At 45.1% G+C, this 20,103-nt stretch overlaps 1 protein-coding gene across 1 annotated transcript in view; it reads left to right on the forward strand.

Moving 5' to 3' along the window:
* Positions 1–20,103, forward strand: part of Akt (Akt kinase) — a 103,183-nt gene that overhangs the window by 26,535 nt on the left and 56,545 nt on the right. The window contains exon 3 of the mRNA XM_068366922.1: positions 10,236–10,348. Within this exon, the coding sequence (XP_068223023.1) occupies positions 10,236–10,348 (113 nt within the window). The remainder of the gene's footprint in view (positions 1–10,235; positions 10,349–20,103) is intronic.

Here is a 20,103-nt window from a genome sequence, read left to right on the forward strand (position 1 = left end):
GAGGTATGTTTGAATTAAGACAGGTAATGACTGGTAAGGTAAAGAACGTATGACAAACGCGATAATGAGAGATAGGAGAATGATAAGCAGTATGAATGATTCTTTTGTTAAAGTAGAAAATGGTTTCGATGTACAGTAATGAATGAATTGTTGACAAATTAGTGGGATTCTAGGGCAAAATTCGCCCATAACGTTCAGAAGCAGTTTCTTTGTGACGTAGGCCATCTCAGGGGTAAGTTGAAAGCATTTCTGACCTTCACCTCACCCTTCCTGTAATACATTACCCACAGGAGCATGCAGACATTCTCCATTAACCCTGTGGTGGCTACGCAATAAATGGTTTATAACACCTCAAGCTCCTTGATGGACAAGTAGCAGATAATGAGGGCAGGTATAACCGTTTCCTTATGTAACCTAGTATGAATTAATATGCTTGTCTACTGTAGTCCCCATACCCCTTGTCAAGGGGAATTGGGTAACGTCTTTGGTTACTTCTTAGATTCCTACATTTTTGATAATATGGTCCATAGACTAGTCACACACAATTGCTCAGGCCGATAACCATGCTTTGCACTCCTAGTTTAGTGAAGTGTCAGGGTTTCTCCCTGTTACGCGTAGAGCACATACAGGAAAACCCTGGGTCAAAGACTAGCCAGTTAGTCAGGCCTTCCTCCCTCCTAAGGGTGAATCATACGTATAAATAAAGTAAAGTTTGTTAGTGAAGGAACAAATGACATTTCAAAATAATAGAAACCAGTAGTTATTTATAAAAATTGTCCCACCATCACCTGTCCCCCAATAAGTCCTGCCTGCAATAAAAAAGTGATCAGAATACACGAGTGTGTGTGAGAGGGGTGGCCGGGTACCCCAGCTCCCCCTCCTGCTCCCTACCACTAACTAGCGGTTGGGTAGTTCCACCTCGCTAAAATGTCTGATGGCTAGTTTCAGCTTTGCTGAAAGGATAATCCATATAAATAACTAAAGATTTGTATTAGTTAAGAAAAATACAAATTACTCTCAAATTTCTAATTTTATGGATATAGTTATTACAAGAATTTTATTTTAATGATTTAGTTATTGATATATTGACTAGATAAAGAAGGATTAGAGGAATAGTTTTTTATGTTTATTGATGCCAAAATTTTTCAATATTAAACTTAGCCGGTGATTATATAAGCTGCAACTCTGTTGCTCGACAGAAAACTCTACGTTCAAAATACGCCAGCGATCGCTATGCAGGTAGGGGGTGTACATCAACAGCGCCATCTGTCTAGCAGGTACTCAGTACTCAATGTAAACACAGAACCAATTTTCTCTCTGTCGGGCTACCGGCAAGACCTACTAATACGCTGTTACTAACTGGATTTGTTTTCACAACTATTTGGTGAAGTACACTATTCTAGTTTTGAGCTTTCGCTATGCAGGTGTTTTATCTTCATCTCAAAACTTGAACTCGTTTTGGATAGATTTAATTAGGGTGACAAAGAGAGTATGGACTCTCTTTCACTTTTAAATGGCCGACCCTTCCCTTAGACGGAAGTGTGTTTAGGTTTTTAGTAATTTTGCTTAACACGTTATAGATCTATATATTTTATATCTCTCCGCCTTTATTAGGCCTCTTTGATTAACTTTCCATTTTTTATTAACATATAAAGATAATTTTTATGTTTTGTTTATATGCGACCTTTCCTGATAGTAGGCGGTCCTAACTTGGAACCGAAGTTAATCAACGTTGAGCCCGTTATATCGTATTTAGCCTTTAAAGAATTTAAACTTTTTAAATTTAATGTTTTATGAAAGAATTTCTTTGATAGTCTTCGTACTGTTTTCAAAGATGAACTAACGTTTAGTTTTTTAGACTACGCAGTTGTTGACGTTCAGGACGTTCAACATGCGCTCTATCGTTACGATAGAGAGTGTATCACGGTTTCACTTTGCAGTAAGAGTAAATCGATTCTGACGTTTTGTTCATTCTTTCTTAGCTTTAATGTTTTAAATTCTAAATTAAAGGAACTTTTTATTGGAAAACCTTTCATTTTTTTTCCTTTAGTCAAATAACATGTTTTTTTGACGATATATAATTGGGCTCTTCTCTTAGGTGCGAAATCAAGAGAGAAAGAGAGAGAGAGATAGAGACGGAGGGAGAGAGAGGAGAGAAAACGTTCCGTTCAAGCGGGTAACGTTGTTCTCGCGTTACTCTCGTCCCTAGTCGCTGTACGGGGAAGAAGGTAAAACGTTTCTAGGGTTTTATTCTTGTCCCCAGGCTATGTGCGGTGAGAGATTGTAAACGTAGTTTATTTGAACTAGTGTTTAGTCTCTTTCCCAGCCACTGAATTTTTTATCTTTATATATGTTTTCTGTTTTTTGCTAGTATTAATGAGCTGCATTATACGACTGATTTCGCAATTACTACCTTTTAATGAGGGTAGAATTGCGTGTTTCAGGTAGAAATCAGTAAAAGTTTCGATTTCAGTGAAATAAGTGCAAAACAGAAAATCGAAGTGATAAAGTGATATGCGCAAAGTGTTACAGTGTTGCGTCCGAGGGTTCGTCTGTTCGTGCCTGTCGTTCACCTAGTCCGGGACCTCTTGCAAGCTCCCAAGCCCAGGGGAGAAGTAATGTCGAATGACTTATGGGTTCGTCAGGCCTTGATCAACGAACAGACGTTTCCCTCCGTGGTTTCGGGCGTATCTACCCAAGATCGCCCCACCCACACAAAGACGAGAGAGCCCTTTTATTTCTCGTCTGCGGAAGAGGTTTATCGTAAGAAACCATGGACCAAGGTCTCGCAGCTTATTAAGCGCAAGTCGGTCCCTTCCGCGCAAGTCCAACGGCCCAGTTGTAGTCACTGGGTCAGTTCGGACTCGCTGCAGTCTTCCGACGACTGCTCACCTCCTAAGAGAGGCAAAGCGGTACCGCATCAGGCAGTCACACCGTCTGTTGCCGCACCTGCTCCTGTAGACCCTAAGTGGTCTTTGCTGCAGACCATGCAGTCTCAGTTAACGTCATTGATGCGGGACTTTCGTGCGGAGAAGGTTGACACTGCACCAACCTCTAGCCTACAACCAACCACGGTTGTGCGTCCTGTGGACGCTGAGGCGACCTTCTGCCGCACTCCAGCTGAGAGAGTCCCGCCACCCATGCGTTCCAGTGTACCCTGCCAGCCGCATGTTGACGTTCAGTAACGCACGGAACCTTCCGTTGACGTTCGCGAGGTACAACAACAGTCTAAGTTGTTTTGTTTTGACGCGGTGTGTCAACCTCCGCATTCTAGAGTTATTTTGACTGCTCAGTATAGACAGTCAAAGCAGTCTCGAGTGAACACTGTATGTCCTCACGCACCTGTTGTGGTTGACAGTTCAGTTGTTGACAGTTCACAGACTGTCAAGCAGTTACATGACGTTGCCTTCTGGTCTGCTACTAATGCACCAGTCAGAGACTCACTGAGGTAACCTAGCTTTTATCGGACAAGGTTCCTGTAGATGAGAAAGTGCTGTTCTCCCTCCTACTGATATTCCCTTGAGGACTCTGTCATTTGGAGAGGAGCCTTAAGCTGCTTAGCCTCCTATGGACTTTAATTAAATCATGATGATTTTTTAAGGATCTTCGTCCGGATCTTGTAACTGCTGCTCCTCGTTCGCCTAAACGTCAGAACTTACACTAGGCCTAGCTACTTCGAAGCCGTTGTTTTTAAGCTAGTGCTCTCTCGCTCTCCTAGAGAGCGTTACGTTGGCTAGGCGACTGGTTTTTGCACCAGGAGGAGTTTTAGGGATACAGCCTTTGATTTCCCTTCTTTTAAACTGGCTTATAGAGCGAGAGTCTGATAGGACACGAGAGAAGTTCTCGGCTTGGGAGTTCATGCCTCTGCCCAGATAGACTTCTCAATTCTGGTAGACTCGCCCTGGCGCCTAGCCAGGAGACGCTCCAAGTTGTTTACAGGTCAACTTCTCAACTTTTGTCGAGCCTTTGAAGTTTTGCTGTACTATTATGTCACACATAACAAGGCTTTCAGGGATGGTAAATGGTTCCGCCTCAGTCGCTAACCCCGTCTGTTGCCACACCTGCTCCCGTAGACCCTAAATGGGCTTTGCTGCAAGACATGCAGTCCAAGCTTGCGTCCTTGATAGAGGACTTAAATGCGGAGAAGAACCTTCTGGCCAACAACCTTCCAACCGGTTGGTTGTGCGCCCTGTTGACGCTGAGGTAACCTACTCGCGTCTGCCAGTTGAGGTGGTTCCTCCTTCTGGCCAACAACCTTCCAACCGGTCGGTTGTGCGCCCTGTTGACGCTGAGGTAACCTACTCGCGTCTGCCAGTTGAGGTGGTTCCTCCACCGATGCGACCCAGTGTGGGTTGCCAGTCGCACGTTGACGTTAAGCGACGCTCGGAGGTGGTTGTTGACGTTCAGGACGTTCAACAACCAGCAGAGGTGACTTGTTGTGACGCAGTGCGTCAACCTCAACAACCCGGTAGGGTATTGACTGCACAACCCAGACAGTCTAGACAGTTTCGGGTTGACGCTGTACTTCCTCGCGCATCCATGGTTGTTGACAGTTCACAGACTGTGCAGCAGTTCCATGATATTGCGTCCGGCTCCGTCACGCATCCACCAGTGCGACCGGATTCAGCGAGTCAGACGTTGCCCACTCCGTTGCCGTTTCCTCATCAGTTTCGGATGAGGAACCCTCTGATGAGGACGTCGCTGAACAAGACGATCAGCCCCCAGCCCTGCTATCCATCCAGAAGATGCTGAAGAAGGAACGCTGCCCAGTCAGGCTGTGGATGAGTCTGGTAGGGACACTGTCATCCGTGGATCAATTTGTGTCACTAGGAAGACTACACCTCCGTCCTCTTCTATACCATCTAGCTTTTCACTGGAAAAAGGACAAGACGCTAGAAGCGGTCTCGATCCCGGTTTCCGGAAAGATAAAGTCTTGTCTGACTTGGTGAAAGGACTATATCAACCTTAGAGAGGGTCTTCCCCTGACTGTTCAGACTCCCAACCACATTCTCTTCTCGGACGCATCGGACGTAGGCTGGGGTGCGACATTAGACGGTCGGGAATGCTCGGGATTATGGAACTCGAGTCAAAGGACAATGCATTTCAACTGCAAGGAGCTACTGGCAGTAAGTCTGACCTGGAAAAGCTTCAGGTCTCTCCTTCAAGGCAAAGTAGTGGAGGTGAACTCGGACAACACCACGGCTTTGGCGTACATCTCCAAGCAAGGAGGGACCTACTCTCTGACATTGTACGAGATCGCAAGGGACCTCCTCTCCTGGTCAAAAGGTCTAGACATATCACTAGTAACGAGGTTCATCCAAGGCAACTTGAATGTCATGGCAGATTGTCTCAGTCGGAAGGGACAAATAATTCCAACAGAATGGACCCTCCACAAGGATGTATGCAAGAGACTTTGGGCCACCTGGGGCCAGCCAACCATAGATCTCTTCGCAACCTCGATGACCAAGAGGCTCCCAATATTTTGCTCACCAATCCCGGACCCAGCAGCAGTTCATATACAGTGAACCCTCGTTTATCGCGGTAGATAGGTTCCAGACGCGGGCGCGATAGGTGAAAATCCGCGAAGTATTGACACCATATTTACCTATTTATTTAACATGTATATTCGGACTTTTAAAACCTTCCCTTGTACGTAGTACTGTTAACAAACTACCCTTTAATGTACAGAACACTTAATGCATGTACTACAGTACCCTAAACTAAAACAGGCACAAATATTAAAGGCGATTTTATATCATGCGTTTCCTAAACACCTAAAAAGCACGATAAAAAATGGCAACCAATGTTTTGTTTACGTTTATCTCTGATCATAATGAAGAAACAAACTCATTTAGTGTACTGTACACATATATGTATAGGTTAGTTTTTGCATCGATTATATTGATGTATACAGTATGTTGATTTTGTTATTACCAATGTTTTACTTAATTTTCCTTAGGACTTCCAAATGAAATGTTTTTCTTTATGACGCCACCTGAAACGACGGCGTCATAAAGTACGCTCAGTAAACAACCACGCTCAGAACAAAGAAGGCATTTAACGCGCATGATGAAAGTGATAAATAATGATATTTACAGTAAAAGCATTTACAAAATATGTTATTACAAATATTATTTACCGTATCTATATAAAATCATACAGTACATACTGTACGTAGCAAAGCAGGAAAACAATTTACGAGAGAGAGAGAGAGAGAGAGAGAGAGAGAGAGAGAGAGAGAGAGAGAGAGAGAGAGAGAGAGAGAGAGAGAGAGAGAGAGAGAGAGAGAGATTGTTTTACGTACGTAAATGTAAATTTTAAACAAAAAAAATATGATAGGCTTTTAAAACCTTCCCTTTAACTTAATGCATACAGTACTAAACTATAAAACAGACACAAATATTAAAATGTTTAAGTAAAAAATAAAGATTGTTACTGTACTCACCACGAAAGAAGTTCAAGAAAAACTTGAATGATGATGGCGATGAATTTGCTGCACAGTAGAAATGATGATGATGAAGCTGATGATGTCTTCTACTGTGCAGCCAATAATACTGTAGTATTTTACGTCTCTTCAGACGGAGGTGTCTTTTCCTGGGACACCTCTTCAACTTCTTCCTGAGACACTTCTTCAATTTCTTCTGAGGGCATTGTGATCGGAAGTTGCTGCCGCTGCTTCTTCTTTCGCAAGAGCATCCTGTAGGGAGCCATGTGTTCATCGATCTTGGTGCAGAATTGTACAGAACGAACCATATCCTCGTCCCACTCTTGCGACATTTCTTTCACCTCATTCGCAAGCTTGCAGAGCTTGGCAAGCCGTTCTAATTTTAAGACCGTTTCTTCGACATTTTCTTGGAACTCTTCCTGTGTTTCACTGTCTTCACTGCCCGATTTCGTCAGGTCTTCGAGGTCTGCGGCCGCGTAACTTCTACTGTCTTTTAACATAGTATCGAGAAGCGTCACCTTCTCAGCAATCGTCATCATCTTTCGGTGCTGTTTAGGCTCACTACCAGCCTTAGTAGAAGCAGAAGGCTTGGGAGGCATTGTACAGTAGGGTTTAACAGAAAGTTCAACTTAAAACAGTCGCACACAGCACAGATTAAACTTCACAAAGTTAAGAACGTCTACTCAGCAATACGCGGAAAGAGAAAGTGAACGATGCAGACCCGCGAGAACTGTGATGCTGGAAGTTGAAGATGCGGGCAAAACACCAATCACAGGCTAGATAACAAAACTTGAGTTTTGATTCGTCATCTATCAGCGCTTGAACCAATCACAACCCGTCTTACAGTACATGGTGCGTTGGTTACTCATAGAAGATGCCCCGCGCATACTGAACGTACGTAGATTAAGTACAATACCGTAATAATAATAAATAATGATAATAATACTGTACAGTAATAATAATAATAATAATGATTAATAATAATAACAATAATAATTTTATTAACAACAACAACAATAATAATAATAATAACAATAATAATAAAAATTTACGTACGTACGCTATTTTACGCCTCTCTCTCTCTCTCTCTCTCTCTCTTTCTCTCTCTCTCTCTCGTACGCTTACAGTACTTATTCGAAATGTGATTTTTGTAACAAAGAATATTATTGGATGCAGTACTGTACTACGTACGTATACATACAAAAGATTCATGGAAAAGAAGCACATCCATTACAGTACACACCATTCTAATATGGTATGACTGCATCTGATTTGCGTTTCATGTTCGATTTAATTTTACTACGTACTGAATTATCGTATGATCACATTCTCTTTTCGTGTTTTATTTCTTTCTGTGCTGAATTATATATCATATGTAATGCAATGAACAATCAGTAAGAGCAGATATTACTAATTACAGTATTAATGGAATTACAGGTAACAAAATATCGTATTTGGTTATCTTCAGATTTCGCGGTATTTTCGAATTTTCCGGAAAATCCGCGATATGTATATATATATGGGTTATGGGAAAACCCCGCGAAGTGGTGAATCCGCGATTGTCGAACCGCGAAGTAGCGAGGGTTCACTGTAGATGCCTTTCTACTAGATTGGTCACATCTAGATCTATATGCATTCCCTCCGTTCAAGATTGTCAACAAGGTACTGCAGAAGTTCGCCTCTCACGAAGGGACAAGGTTGACGCTAGTTGCTTCCCTCTGGCCCGCGAGAGAATGGTTCACCGAGGTACTTCGATGGCTAGTAGACGTTCCCAGAACACTTCCCCTAAGGGTGGACCTTCTACGTCAGCCACGCGTAAAGAAGGTACACCAAGGCCTCCACGCTCTTCGTCTGACTGCCTTCAGACTATCGAAAGACTCTCGAGAGCTAGAGGCTTTTCGAAGGAGGCAGCCAGAGCGATTGCTAGAGCAAGGAGAACATCCACCCTTAGAGTCTACCAATCGAAGTGGGAAATCTTCCGAAACTGGTGCAAGTCAGTATCCGTATCCTCGACCAGTACCTCTGTAACTCAAATAGCTGACTTCCTCTTATATCTGAGGAAAGAACGATCTCTTTCAGCTCCCACTATCAAGGGTTACAGAAGCATGTTGGCATCAGTCTTCCGTCACAGAGGCTTAGATCTTTCCAACAATAAAGATCTACAGGACCTCCTTAAGTCTTTTGAGACCACGAAGGAGCGTCGTTTGGTTACACCTGGTTGGAATTTAGACGTGGTACTAAGATTCCTTATGTCAGACAGGTTCGAACCGCTACAATCAGCCTCCCTGAAAGATCTCACCTTAAAGACTCTTTTCCTGGTATGCTTAGCCACAGCTAAAAGAGTCAGTGAGATTCATGCCTTCAGCAAGAACATCAGATTCTCATCCGAAACGGCTACATGTTCTACAACTTGGTTTTCTAGCCAAACACGAGCTGCCTTCTCGGCCTTGGCCAATATCGTTCGATATTCCAAACTTATCGTATGGTTGGAAATGAACTAGAAAGAGTCTTATGTCCTGTAAGAGCTCTTAAGTTCTTTTTAAAAACCTTTACGAGGCCCGTCTGAAGCTTTATGGTGTTCAGTTAAGAAACCATCTTTGCCTATGTCAAAGAATGCTTTATCCTTTTTTATCAGACTGTTAATACGAGAAGCTCATTCCCATCTGAATGAGGAAGACCAAGCTTTGCTGAAGGTAAGGACACACGAAGTTAGAGCTGTCGCAACTTCCGTGGCCTTTAAACAAAATAGATCTCTGCAAAGTATAATCGACGCAACCTATTGGAAAAGCAAGTCAGTGTTCGCGTCTTTTTATCTTAAGAATGTCCAGTCTCTTTACGAGAACTGCTACACTCTGGGACCATTCGTAGCAACGAGTGCAGTAGTGGGTGAGGGCTCAACCACTACAATTCCCTAATTCCATAACCTTTTTAATCTTTCTCTTGAAATGTTTTATTATTGTTTTTGGGTTGTCCGGAAGGCTAAGAAGCCTTTCGCATCCTACTTGATTTGGCGGGTGGTCAAAGTCATTTCTTGAGAAGCGCCTAGATTAGAGGTTTTGATGAGGTCCTGTTGTATGGGTTGCAACCCTTGATACTTCAGATCCTAGGGGTCGCTCAGCATCCTAAGAGGATCGCGAGGCTCCGTAAGGAAGACGTACTTAAAAAGGCAGAGTAATTGTTCAAGTCGACTTCCTTACCAGGTACTTATTTATTTTATGTTTGTTATTTTGAATAACTGCTAAAATGAAATACAAAATACTTAGCTCATAATAATGTAAACAAGTAATGCTGGTCTCTACCCACCCCCCTGGGTGTGAATCAGCTTATATAATCACCGGCTAAGTTTAATATTGAAAAATGTTATTTTTATTAATAAAATAAATTTTTGAATATACTTACCCGGTGATTATATATTAAAGGACCCTCCCTTCCTCCCCAATAGAGACCCAGTGGACCGAGGAGAAAATTGGTTCTGTGTTTACATTGAGTACTGAGTACCTGCTAGACAGATGGCGCTGTTGATGTACACCCCCTACCTGCATAGCGATCGCTGGCGTATTTTGAACGTAGAGTTTTCTGTCGAGCAACAGAGTTGCAGCTTATATAATCACCGGGTAAGTATATTCAAAAATTTATTTTATTAATAAAAATAACATATTTTACCAGAGGTGACAGTGAAATTGATAATTGTTTACAGGCCACGGTTATGTCTCTCTGAAGATTTAGTGAAGTAGTTGTTGGATGAAATGTAAGACAACAGATGTGAATAATGATATGTTTATCATTTCAGAGATGTCAGATTTTGAAGACTGAAAGACCGCGTCCAAACACGTTCATTATTAGGGGTTTGCATTGGACCACAGTTATAGAACGCACGTTTAATGCTCAATCTGCGAGCGATAGGTAAGGATTCAGTTTGTTCTTATGCTAAAAAACCCTTCATTATTTATGTGGATATTCTTTCGGCGAAGCTGAAAGGTAGCCTTCAGACTAAAAGTGCGAGGTGGCAACCCTGCCTAACCGCTTGAGCGGGTAGGCCGGGGGTGGCTGGAGGGTACCCAGCCACCTCTATATATACTCTCACAGCTGAGCTACATCACTTTTTCTTTTGGTTCGGTAGAGACTGGACGTGTCCTTTCTCCTCCCAAGTCTATCATTGGACATTATAATCTTCTTTCTCTTTTCAGGTGTGCTTTCTTCTTTTGATCGCCTTCATGCGAACCTCTCTTGGGCACGAGGGTGCTTTTTTGTTCGTTCGTTGTATCGTAGCCAACAGTTCCTGTTGGCACGGACCTTTCCCTTGTTCGGCCTGTAGGTAACCTGTAAAATACAGAAGGTTGCTTGTTAAAACAAAAGGAAATTTGAAAGGTTTTCAGTTGTAGAGACAGATGCAAACAGAGGAAGGATGATGGTGGTAGTGGAAGGGGGCCATCATGTCACGGATAGTGGTAGTTAGAAAGGGTTATAAGGCCTTTGAAATGTAGAGAAAAGTTGCAGGTGGGGTTGTCCAACCCTTTACTCCGCGGAATATTATAAAAGTAGTGGAAACTATGGAAACATACAAAGGATGATGTGCATAGGACCTTACGGTGAGGGGATGAAATGGGTTTGATGGGGATTTCAGAGGTTGTTACCTCGGTGGAGGTTTGCTTGAAAGCAATTTTCTGTGTGTTTCTATGTTTTCGACAATTGCTTTTACCAGTGTGGCTGCAATCTGCCTGGCATGTTGCGAGTGGGCCTGTTGTGGTATGACGTCACAATGTTCACAGGGTCTTTCATTGTTTTCCAAGATCTCCCAATTTGCTTTGTATCCCATCCTGAGTCTGTGGATGCATACAGCCTGCTCTCTTGGTGTGTGCCTGTCAATGGGGGGAGGCTCTAGGTCCGTGGCCCATTTGTATAGGTCCTTGATTAGATTTTCTTTGAGCTGTGGCTTTATTTCATTTTTAATTTTTGCAGTGCAGGCTGTATATGCACCTGTACTCTCTCTGTGTCTGGTGCTTTTGGCTAGGTCATCTGCTCTCTCATTCCCTGGTATTCCAATGTGACTGGGAATCCAGTTGAGAGTCACAGGTCTGCCTCTTTCATTGTGCTGATATGGGAGTGCTTTGATATCAGCTAGTAGAGCCTTGTTTTCTTTGTTATTTTCCTGTTGCAAGGCTTGCATTGAGGATCTTGAGTCAGTATGGATGACTACAGGTCCTTCCTCACTGTCAATGGATTATTTTAGTGCTTGTTTTATTGCAACAAGCTCTGTCTGCATGGTGGAGGCATTGTTGGATGTTCTTCAGCAGGCCGTGAAGTTATTGGAGAATACTGCGGCTCCAGTTGTCTGGATTCCAGGGTCTACAGTACCATCAGTGTAGTAGGTCTGTGCCCCTGCTGTTTCCGCACTCATAATTGCTTCCTGGGCCGCATTCCCTAGTTCCTCCATTGTGCAGTCTTCCTTTGCTCTAGGAACCTTAGTGTACCTAAAGGTCGCCACTTCTTTCTTCCACGGTGGGATGTGTTGTGCGCCCTGTTTTGTGTCTGGGTTTAGTTGCAGAATGTCTTCAGCTAATCCCAGGCTCTTTTTGTTGTTGCTGTGGTCCTTGCCATAGGAGCTTGGGGTTTGGACCTCTGGGTGCTTTCTGAGCTCCTCTCGTATTGTCTTTTTTGTTATAGTCTCTGTCAGAGAGAAACATCTTAGCAATTGTGGATGCATTTCTCTGTGCAATCCTGTCTTCTAGAGATGGCAGGCTGGTTTCCAGCCTCATGTTGCACAGTCTTGTTCATGTAGGGGCTCCTAGCATGAGTCACATGGCATTATTTCGAATTACCTCTACTGTGGGTTTTTGGGTGTCTGCTGCATGCTGTATCGTTATGTCATTGCTGGATACCGACCCGTACTCTGTGTCCTTCTTATAGAGGGCATCGTTGCGAGCAGGGTTCACCCTGTGTAATGTAGTGAGTGGCTTGCCTCCCAATGGGAGAAATTTGGACGGCGCAGGAAGAAGGCTAAGCACGATCATTCACCCTCTGGGGCGGGGAAAGAGCGTTCTTCTTTTCGCACCCCCAAATCTCTCTCTGAAGCTCCTTCATGTTCGCTCTCTTCCAATGGACGATCAAGCAGGAGCGTATACTGTCTAACTCCTTGGCAACCTCGGGGATAGAGGGGGTAGTTGCTTCCCCTAGAGGAGCAACTTCACGTCCAGCCACCGGGGAGCCATTTTCCCTTGCAGATGTTTTGTAGGTATGGCCTACTTTCGGGGTTTTTGCACTCCCTACGAAGGGAGAGCTAGTTCAACTCGTTCAGCATGGTGCTAGGAACGACCGTTCTCCAGAGCTTACAACATCTCTTGCTTTGGAGGTCTGCAAAGTCCATTTGTCGTCCTATCCTGGATGAGGCGATCGCTCGTGTTCGCCCCTCCAACGGCCTCCTGCTGACGATGATCCTACTCGGTGTCCTGGGACATCATCGTCCGTTAACCTTCACCCTTCTATTTCTTCCCACAGGAATACTTCGGCTGTAAGGGATGATCTTCTGGAGACCAGCGCTCCTTCTACCAGCAGCGCGCGGGGTTGAGCTTCACCACCGTTTCGTCCTTCAGGACACACTTCTCCTGATCACCGTTTGCGACGATCTGAAGATCATCAGGATTGCAGGTCATCACGATCCGAACGCTCTTCGTCCAGAAGGCGTTCTTGCTCTAGACCTTCACGCTCATGAGACCAACGATCTCAACGCTCTCCTCGGAGGTGTTCCTTTTCACAAGAAGTCTCGCTATCGCGCTCTGCATGATCACGAGCAACTGAGTCTAGACCTAGGTCCAGACGCTTGAGTTCTATATCTCGACGATCTAGATCACGAGGACGACGCTCGTGTTCGCGAGGACAAAGCTCCCGCTCACGAGGGCAACTTTCACGCTCACGAGGATGCCGTTCACGAGAACCTAGAACGACATTCACGATCTCGAGGCCGACGCTTATGTTCGCACGATAGTCACTGACGATGTCAACGCCGTTCCATATCGAGAGCTAGATGCTCCCGATCACAAAAAGTACGTTTATGATCGCAAACATGGCATTTACGGTCAAGGCATAGATGTTCCTCATCCACAGGTAGAGGGAGGCGTTCACGCAGTCCATCGGTGCGTAGCCCTGATAGACCGACCCTGAGCATGATTTAGTAGTTTGCAGACTGTGGCCGGATGTAGCACACAGACTGCCTAGTGTCTGAATGCCAACCACACTCCAACGTTCACTACACAAAAAGATCAAACGGTGGAATACCCAGAAATCTGGGCAACAGGTAAACAGTCAAGGGAATGGGGCACTGTGCACCACCCTTTGATTTTATACGGGGCAAGGGGACCCAGCTAGAATTGAAGTTGCTTAATATTATTCAGAGGTAGGCCATCTCACTTGTTACTAGCATGCATGGAATCCAGTTTAAATGGAGGCAGCATGCTTTCAGTGGAGGAGATTTTTCTTAATTTTTAGGTAATTTATCCTAAACATACCAAGGCACTTCCCCCAATTTTGGGGGTAGCTGACATCAAACAAATGAAACAAAAAGGGGACCTCTCCTCTCTTCGTTCCTCCCAGCCTGACAAAGGACTCAACCGAGTTCGGCTGGCACTGCTAGGGTGCCACAGCCCATAGGGTGCCACAGCCCTACCTACCCCGTTATCCACCACAGATGAAGCTTCATAACGCTGAATCCCCTACTGCTGCTACCTCCGCGGTCATCCAAGGCACCGGAGGGAGCAGCAGGGCCTACCGGAACTGCTTCACAATCGCTCGCCATTCATTCCTATTTCTAGCACGCTCTCTTGCCTCTCTCACATCTATCCTTTTATCACCCAGAGCTTTCTTCACTCCATCCATCCACCCAAACCTTGGCCTTCCTCTTGTACTTCTCCCATCAACTCTTGCATTCATCGCCGCCTTCAGCAGACAGCCATTTTCCATTCTCTCAACATGGCCAAACCACCTCAACACATTCATATCCATTCTAGCTGCTAACTTCTCTTTTACACCTGTTCTCACCCTCACTACTTCGTTCCTAACCCTATCTACTCGAGATACACCAGCCATACTCCTTAGACACTTCATCTCAAACACATTCAATTTCTGTCTCTCTGTCACTTTCATTCCCCACAACTCCGATCCATATATTATATTTGGTACAATCACTTTCTCATCAGAACTCTCTTTACATTTATGGCCAACCCTCTATTTTTTACTACTCCCTTTACTGCCCCCAACACTTTGCATCCTTCATTCACTCTCTGGCGTACATCTGCTTCCACTCCACCATTTGCTGCAACAACAGACCCCAAGTACTTAAACTGATCCACCTCCTCAAGTAACTCTCCATTCAACATGACATTCAACCTCGCACCACCTTCCCTTCCCGTACATCTCATAACAAAAAATAAGATTCAGTATAAGTCATTTCTTTAACATCAAGGATACTATTCACAATTTAGGCGGTGGCTGCACAACGGCTGGTATAATACCTCAAGCTCCTTATTGGACAAGTAACAGAAGGTTGAGGGCACTGTTACCTAGATTTAGTCCGGTGAATGAAAAGGTTTGACTGGCTCTTATTCTTTTCTTCATCCTCCCCTCTCTTGGGGAAAGCAGCATCCTGGGTTCTCTGCACAAGCTGACCTCAAACCGCTGCAGGTAAACCATGCTTCCTTGTGACCCTAGTACAGTGATACCTCTACATACGATCTTAATTCGTTCCAGAAACTGCTTCGTATGTTAAAACGATCGTATGTTGGAGCAAATATTCCCATAAGAATACATGGTAATTTATTTAATTTATTACAAACCAAAAAAAAGAATACATAATAATGAAATCATAAATAAAAAACGGGTTGTAATGTAACACTTTACCTTAGCGACAGGCCAGCGCAGGTGTAGGGACTTCTACGCAGGAGGAGACGGAAGATCAGCGAGGAGGTAGGGACGGTGACTTTGTACGATGACGTGTACGATAACTTACACTAACTTACACTACTACGTGAACTTGAACTTAACTTAGCTTATTTTTTTTTTTTTCATTTTTATAATTTTATATTTTTTTTTTACATTTTTTCTTTTGTTATTTTTAATTTTCATCACTTTCACTCGATTCGGTCTTCCTTTTCTTTGCTTCACTTTCTTTCTTTTCATCATGATCACTAGACCGTTTTAAAGATTTTTTAAAGAAATTATCGAGTGAAAGTTGCTTTGTACGGCTTTTGAGGATTTTTCTAAAATGCGTTAAGCAAACATCATCGAACTGCACAACAACACGGCAAACCTGAAGTTTCTGTGGGTGTTGCTTGCCGATGAAATCAACAACGTGTTGATGATATGCCAACATCAGTTTTATTTCCGCCGTACCTAAGATTTCACCTACCTTCTCGATCTCCTCCGACTCACTCAACTGCGCTTGGAACTCATCATGCTGCATGGCTTGCAGCTCCTTGAGTTCCTCGGTGGTGAACTCTTCGTGATGCTTATCGACGAGTTCGGTGATGTCATCTTCATCCACTTCCAAACCCATGGACTTGCCAAGGGATACAATCTCTTCGACGTCTTCCTCGGCGGCAAGCACAGGTTCATTCTCGGGGCCAAAACTTTCAAAATCTCTGGGAGCAACAGCATCAGGCCAAAGCTTCTTCCAAGCGGAATTCAGGGTCCGACGAGTTACTCCCTCCCAAGCCTGATCAATGATCTTTAAGCAGTGCACGATATTGAAGTGGCTCCTCCAAAATTCACACAAAGTTAAGTTGGTGCTTTGCGTGACATTAAAGCACTGCTTAAATAAGTGCTTGGTGTAAGCTTTTTGAAATTAGAGATGACTTGCTGGTCCATGGGCTGGAGGATAGGGGTGGTATTCGGTGGAAGATACATCACCTTGATGAATTTGTATTCATCGATGATAACATCTTCGAGTCCGGGGGGGGGGGGGGTGAGCGGGTGCATTGTCCAAACAAAGCAAGCACTTCAAAGGAAAATTCCTCTCCTGAAGATACTTCTTGACAGTAGGGCCAAAAACTAGGTTTACCCATTCCACAAAGATATGCCTAGTAACCCAAGCCTTAGAATTAGAACGCCCTAGAACAATTAGCAGGTCTTTATTAATTCTATGTGCTTTAAATGCCCTAGGGTTTTCGGAATGGTAAACCAATAACGGCTTTATTTTGCAGTCCCCGCTGGCGTTGGCACAAAGCGCAAGAGTCAACCGATCCTTCATTGGCTTATGTCCAAGCATTTTCTTCTCTTCGGCGGTAATGTACGTTCGACTAGGCATCTTTTTCCAAAACAGACCGGTTTCATCACAGTTGAACACCTGCTGCTGTACGTAACCTTCCTCCGCCACGATGCTTTCAAACTTTTTAACAAAGTCTTTAGCAGCCTTGGTGTCCGAACTCGAAGCTTCTCCATGACGAACAACTGAATGAATCTCGGTCCGTTTCCTAAATTTCTTGAACAAACCTCGAGACGCCTTGAATTCCTCCGTCGTAGGATTGGCTAAACTCTCCCCCACGTCACCCCGAGAGCGCGCCGCCTTCAAGTCACTGTAGATAGCGCTGGCTTTCTCACAAATGATCGTTTGATCGTTTCCGTGATCGTATCGCCAACAATCTCCTTTTGCTTTATCCAGATCAACAAAAGGCGTTCCATCTCTTCCAGAGTAGGGCTACGACGTTTAGAAATAATCGTGATCCCCTTCAAAGGTTTCACTGCTTTAATGGCTGACTTCTGTTTTATGATCGTCAAGATCGTAGACATATTCCGGCCATATTGTTTAGCCAGATCGCTAACACGTACACCTCGCTCATGCTTTTCTATTATTTCCTGCTTTAATTCTAATGAAAGCATAGACTTCCTCTTTTTCTCACCACTGCTACTACTTCCTGAACCGAAACTAAGCTTTTTAGGACCCATGATTACAGAACACAGAAAACAACGCGTGAAAAGGCAAGATAAAAAACTGTTAAAACTGAGCGAACAGAGGACAACCACATGATGCGCACGCGATGAGAGGACTGATCAAGGTGACGCTCGATTGGCGTCCCTCCGATGTGCTGCCATCTAGCGGCGTCAACAACAAACGACGCTGGACGCTTTCGAGAAAATTTCACGGGTAAGCGTAATGTTTACTTCGTATGTTGGAGCAACACTTCGTATGTTGAGACAGAAATTTGGTTGAATTTTACTTCGTATGTTGGAAAATTCGTATGTTAGGACAATCGTATGTAGAGGTTCCACTGTATTAAACTAATACTCTTGCGTCCCCATACCCTAGTGAGGTGGTATTGGAAAAGTCCTGGTTATAACAGTTTTTTCTACAAAGACTCAGAATAACTTTTACCTGGATAGTCACACTTCTAAACATCTCAACACACAGCTTGCGTAAGCCACGCAACTTGTGTAGCAAAGTTTAGCGAGGTGCAGGGACTCCTTATTTTTGTTACAAACCTATTCAAAATAAGGGTCCCCCGGGTAAAGCCAAAAAACCAGATTAGCAGGGACGTCCACCCTCCTAATGGGTGAGTCACCCCTAATAAATAGTGTAGGTTCGTATTCCAGTTATGGAACAAATGACAAATTTGTATATAATTTGTATTTGTTCCAACACAGAATACTTACCTCGAACTACTTTCTTAGGAGAGTCTGGAATCTCTCAATCACCGACCAAGAATTTTGCGTAGTTGCCCCCCTCTCCGCTGCCTCTCAAGGGCGTTCCAGGGCATAAGGATACTCGCCCAGGTGCAACCTAGGTCACGCGTGTGGCCATGCTTGATACCCAGTTAGCTTCTGGTCGCGGGTTAGATAACATCTTGCCGCTCTCTCGCTTATCCCGGCCGTTCACCTTGTGTTCCCACGTGATTACTTTGTGTTCTCACCCCTTGTTCCACGTGTTTCCGTGTGTTCCTTTACCTTGTGTCTCACATATTCCCGTTGTGTTCCTCATCTTTCCCTTGTGTCGTTTGTGTTCGATTTTGCCATGGAACCTCAGCATCGTTGTCACCCTTAATAAATAGTGTAGGTTCGTATTCCAGTTATGGAACAAATAACAAATTTGTATATAATTTGTATTTGTTCCAACACAGAATACTTACCTCAAACTACTTTCTTAGGAGAGTCTGGAATCTCTCAATCACCGACCAAGAATTTTGCGTAGTTGCCCCCCTCTCCGCTGCCTCTCAAGGGCGTTCCAGATCATAAGGATATTCGCCCAGGTGCAACCCAGGTCACGCGTGTGGCCATGCTTGATACCCAGTTAGCTTCTGGTCACGGCGTAGATAACATCTTGCCGCTCTCTCGCTTATCCCGGCCGTTCACCTTGTGTTCCCACGTGATTACTTTGTGTTCTCACCCCTTGTTCCACGTGTTTCCGTGTGTTCTTTTACCTTGTGTCTCACATATTCCCGTTGTGTTCCTTTACCTTGTGTCTCACATATTCCCGTTGTGTTCCTCACCTTTCCCTTGTGTCGTTTGTGTTCGATTTTGCCATGGAACCTCAGCGTCGTTGTCCCGGGTCTCAAGCGGGTAAGTCTTGCAGGGCATGGCGGCGCTATCGCCGCCTGGGGTCGACCCGCATTCCTTGTGCTCCTCGTGTCGGAGGAAGAGGTGTTCCCCGGAGTCTAAGGGCCTGGAGTGTGAGTCTTGGCCGGAGCTCCAATGGGCTCTTCGCCAAGAAAAAGAAGAAGGCTTTTAAGAGGTCACCTAAGAAGTCAGGCCTTTCGTCGCCGGTCACGTTGCCCCCGGTCTTGTCGGAGATAGGTTCTCCTTTGCCTTCCCCTACTCAGGGTAGGGGACTAGGTAAGTCCGTTTCGGGGAAGCGGCCCATTGCCGTTCCCCATGAGTCTAATGTGGGGGATTCTGAGTTGAAGGGGTCTATGCAGACAAGTGAGGGGTCTGCTAAAGTGGTGGGAGTGTGTGCTTTAGACGAAGGCCTGGTGCCCGCAGGACCCGTCATAAGTGTGGATCCGGGATGGGGGGGCGGGTTTCTGCGCCCATCCCCATGCCCGTAACGTGCTTTTCAGGTGTAGCATCTTCCGGGGGTGGCCAGGGCATTGGGAAGCGACCCACGGCCGTTTCGGACCCCGACTCCATCGTTTGGAGGGCCCCGAGGACGTCCTTCAGGTCCCCCTTGAGATTGGAGGAGGACATCGTAGGTTGGTTTGACGGTTGTCCCATCACCCGTTCACCCCCGGCGCCATCAGCCACACTCCCGCCGGACTTCATGGAGCCGTTAACCCCCGAATTCCAGACCCAGGACCCCCAGGAGGCTCGTGGTAGAGTCGGAAATTTTCAGTCTCCTCGTACTCCGATGACGGCTTCTCCTACGACTCCTATTCGTCGAATGGTTACATCGACCGAGACTCTAGGAGGAGGAGATCGAGCCCACACGACAGTCCGCCCAGGAAGAGGGCGATGTCCTCGAGGAGGAACTACCGAAGGAGGTCATCACCGCGGAAGAGGTATGTCAGGGTGGTACGACATCGTAGGGATCCAGCAGGTCGGTTGCCGCTGCAGTGCCTGCCTCGGTGGCTGCGGGAGCCGCTCCCGTTGCCCTGTACAGTGTCTCTTCGGCTACGCCCGCTCGTCGGGGGCAGCCGTTGGCACACTCGTTACTGTCCCTGCCTAGTAAGTTGGCGGCGCCA

The sequence above is a fragment of the Palaemon carinicauda genome, chromosome 44 (assembly GCF_036898095.1).
Source record: "Palaemon carinicauda isolate YSFRI2023 chromosome 44, ASM3689809v2, whole genome shotgun sequence".
Classification (NCBI taxonomy): domain Eukaryota; kingdom Metazoa; phylum Arthropoda; class Malacostraca; order Decapoda; family Palaemonidae; genus Palaemon; species Palaemon carinicauda.